This window comes from Diospyros lotus, chromosome 4, assembly GCF_014633365.1.
Source record: "Diospyros lotus cultivar Yz01 chromosome 4, ASM1463336v1, whole genome shotgun sequence".
Taxonomy (NCBI): Eukaryota; Viridiplantae; Streptophyta; class Magnoliopsida; order Ericales; family Ebenaceae; genus Diospyros; species Diospyros lotus.
The window spans coordinates 37636661-37640147 of record NC_068341.1 but is presented as its reverse complement, the minus strand read 5'-3'; the positions used below and the strand labels follow the sequence as shown (position 1 = coordinate 37640147).

Below are 3487 nucleotides of genomic sequence, written 5' to 3'. Positions count from 1 at the left end.
GCCCACATTGCACATTCTGGGAAAGGTCAACTGTTCTCCTCCATGTCACAATATTGTTGCGCCAAGGCTCACCTTCAAGCTTTCTTTAGGGAATGGAATATAAATTGGCATAAAGGCTGAATAAATTTGAACGAGAGCAAAATTGAAAGATTACTTCAAATGTTCGGGATCCTTTGCTTCTTTTCAAAGGAATGGGAGATGCAACCTCATCGGTTAAGATTAGGATTTTAACCAACAGCAACATATCAAGCTTTAATCTCATAATGCTGGATCAGTTACATGAATCTTAAGGATTTGAATTTGAATTGGCTACAAGAATTCTTGCTTATAAATCATTACGGTTCATCTCTACTAGTTCATAATCCAGCTTTAGATGGAATACAGTGGTCTAAACGATCTTGGGAATGCACCACTACTTTTTTTCAAGTCAGCCTGCAAGTCAATCAAACACAAACTGCAAATGTTTCCAAGGCAATATTGAAGCAACTAGGCCACCCCAAATAATGCAATATGCCAAGCAGCCAATAAAATCATATCCATAATTTCTTGATGGAACTTGAGACAATAGAAATCCATCCTTGAACCAAGAAAATGGTTGTGGGTTGGAACCAAAATGAGCAAGAAACTCAGATGCTAGCAAGATTCAATCAATTTTAATTATCAACCCATTAATTGAAGAAGAAAGTACCTTCTCATATCAAGAGGGGAAGGATTACTTATTGGATTTCTGAGGAACTTGCAAATTTTCCGTTCTTAGACCAAAGCCAAATTTTGGAAACGGAGTAGCTATCTGTTCTTGACCCAATACCAATCTTCTTCCCTTCCATATCCCCATCAACCATAGGATTGCCCTTCTCTATTCCTTTCACAAGCTTCCTGCACCGATCATCTTGATCATTGCTCAAGCTGACCCTAAGGTTTGTATCCCCAACCACATATTGACACGAGCCCATCGAATAACATCTTCTAGCATCCAACTTACTGCTACTGGTTTCCCCTACATCAGTCTCCCCTGCATTATCGTCTAATATTCTGAACTTGCCAAGTCTCACCGGGAAAACCCCCTTTTCACTGACAATTTCCTCAGTTTCTACTGTCTTCGGACCAGAAACAAGCACGTTTTCTGCATCATTGGGAAACCTCTCCTCTTCTCTAAAATCATCAAAATCAAATATTGGGTTTTCAATTGAAAGTCCAGGAGTAAAGAGGGTTCCCCTGCAAAGAGGACATGTCGAGTTGGATAAGAGCCAAGTATCTATACAATTGATGTGGAAGGCATGGCTACAGGCAGGGAGCAACCTCAGCTTGTCTTTCTCAGAAAATTCACAGAGACAAACTGCACAATCAAATGGCTCTTTAGCACCCACTACCTCTTTGTAAATGAAGACAGGTAGAGCATCAATAAAAGCTTGATCCAGACCAGAGTCGTGAAGATGAAAAAGTTGCTGTAATTGTCTTTGGAGAGCATCAGAGTTAGAAACTTCAGGGTATCTATCATTAGATTGAGATGAAGAAGAATGGTGCTTGGTGAGAAATCTAACAAGCAGATGGAGGAGACCAGATAAGAAAAACAGAACAGCCATGATTACTATAGTGAATAGAACAGCTGGACTGATTCTAGTGCCAGATGAAGAGGAAGAAGAAGAAGAAGGGTTTGATTCTTTGCGGAAAGTATCAACATATGGAGGTGGATAGACCAAAGCGCCATCTCTCTGGTGGATTTGATGTTGAATCCAAGAAAATTTCAAATGGGCATGCCCAGAAAACAACTTTCTTTCTCTGAGTTCTGACATCGAACGGATCACAGGCAGAAAACTCCAGTCTTTCTTGCTGATAAATCAGGGCCACCAGAGCCCCCAAGTCAATTTCACAATAAACTAGAACAAGAGCTTCTCGCTTCCACAAACATAAAACTCAAATATTCTTCAAGTTCCAGATTTGCACTCAGATTTGTGAGGGATTGCAGCTTCTCTAGCAAACCCTTCTTTTTCAGATGGAAAACCCAAGTCGCTGATTGTGTAATAATGAGAAGATGACAACAGAAGAAAATGCTGAGCTTCGAGAGAATACCTGCCTTGACCCTGAAGAAGACACACTGCCAATGTATTTCCTTTCCAAAGGGCTCTTCAATTGGAGTTGGACCCACAAGTTGCAGCCCTCCAAAACCCTAAAAGTCACAGGTTTCAGGGAAGAGGAAAGTTCAATATGAATTAAATTAATCAAACCTCTTCTCTTTCTTCAAGGCATGGATATAGAATGGAGAAGAAAAACAGAAGGGTGAAAGAGATGGAAGCTCGCTCGCTCGCTCTCTCTCTCTGGCTCAAAAAGGAAGAATCACGGAAGCTAAAGGCTGGCACTGACAGTGTTGACAGTTCCCAGAGAGAGAGAGAGAGAGAGAGAGAGGTAAAAGAGTGGCGAAAAGGAACAAAGTTTGAGCAGCAGCAGCCCCACTTTTATGCCGAGAAATGAGATGCCAAGCCAGCTTTGCCGTCTCAGGGCAGAGATTAGAGTGAGACAAAGTCCAATACAAAAGTACAAACTGAACCAACCACCCCCCCGTAAAAATACGTCCTCCATTTCCATTTCTGCATAATATGTTCGGTTAATACAGTTTCAGGAGCTTTCTGGCTACAAGCCCACAAATAAATATTTGAGCCTCACTGTAAGTATGTTCCGGTTTTATGTCAATTAAGATTTTTATTTAATAATGTTTTTAAGGTACATATTAAGTTATTAGAATACGATAAGTTGTGATTCGTACTAATAGATCATGAGTTTGATTTCTTATCTTGCATAGTTAGATAAAACCTCCATTTATAATTTACCTCATTTGTCGAAATCGAAAATATTAACGACGAAAAATCACACAAGAATAATAATTTTAAAATTTTTATTTAATAATAATTGGGTTTAAGATTTTCAAGTCAAATTTGATTTGAATTTAAAGCAAAATCCAATTAATTCAATTCAATTAAGTTCCAACTCTCCCCTCACTTCTAAAATTACCATTCAAAACTTATGACAAGCAGATGAGCCTTTTAAGTAGAGGGACACAAACACATTAATAACTATTAGAGATTCAATATTATTGATATAAGTCAGGGAGAAATTATAATAATTATTGACACACTTCATAATATATTTTAATTTATTTAAATTTTCAAACAAAGTAAACTTGAGTCGGCTCCTTAATTGTCGTTGTCAAACCCAAAAATAAAAAAATTATAAATATTATGAAGAAGAAAATAATTAAATTAGCGACAAAGTCAGTAGAATATGATTCTACGATTACCCCTTTTTATTGAGTTTTAATATAAAAATTCTGCTAAAATATCATTTCTCCTTTTCTTGTCTTTTGCTTACCAACTAGCTAATGATTGGCTCTCAATTCATTCACGATACTTCATTATTAAAAATTCCAAAGCATTTTATAGCCCTTTGAAAGGGAAAAATTAACATGTGAAGAATGTTTCTTTGCGGAAGAATT

General features: G+C 37.6%; 1 protein-coding gene across 1 annotated transcript; it reads right to left on the bottom strand.

Moving 5' to 3' along the window:
* Positions 1-672: 672 nt before the first annotated feature.
* Positions 673-2478, bottom strand: LOC127798748 (RING-H2 finger protein ATL46). The gene has a single exon (XM_052332332.1). It carries the CDS (start codon positions 1791-1793, stop codon positions 717-719), a length of 1077 nt encoding a protein of 358 aa, XP_052188292.1. The 5' UTR covers positions 1794-2478; the 3' UTR covers positions 673-716.
* Between the last annotated feature and the right edge of the window lie 1009 nt (positions 2479-3487).

What these genes read in the sequence shown, in the direction of transcription:
- LOC127798748 (XM_052332332.1), bottom strand. Translation starts at nt 1,793, where the DNA reads ATGTCAGAACTCAGAGAAAGAAAGTTGTTTTCTGGGCATGCCCATTTG.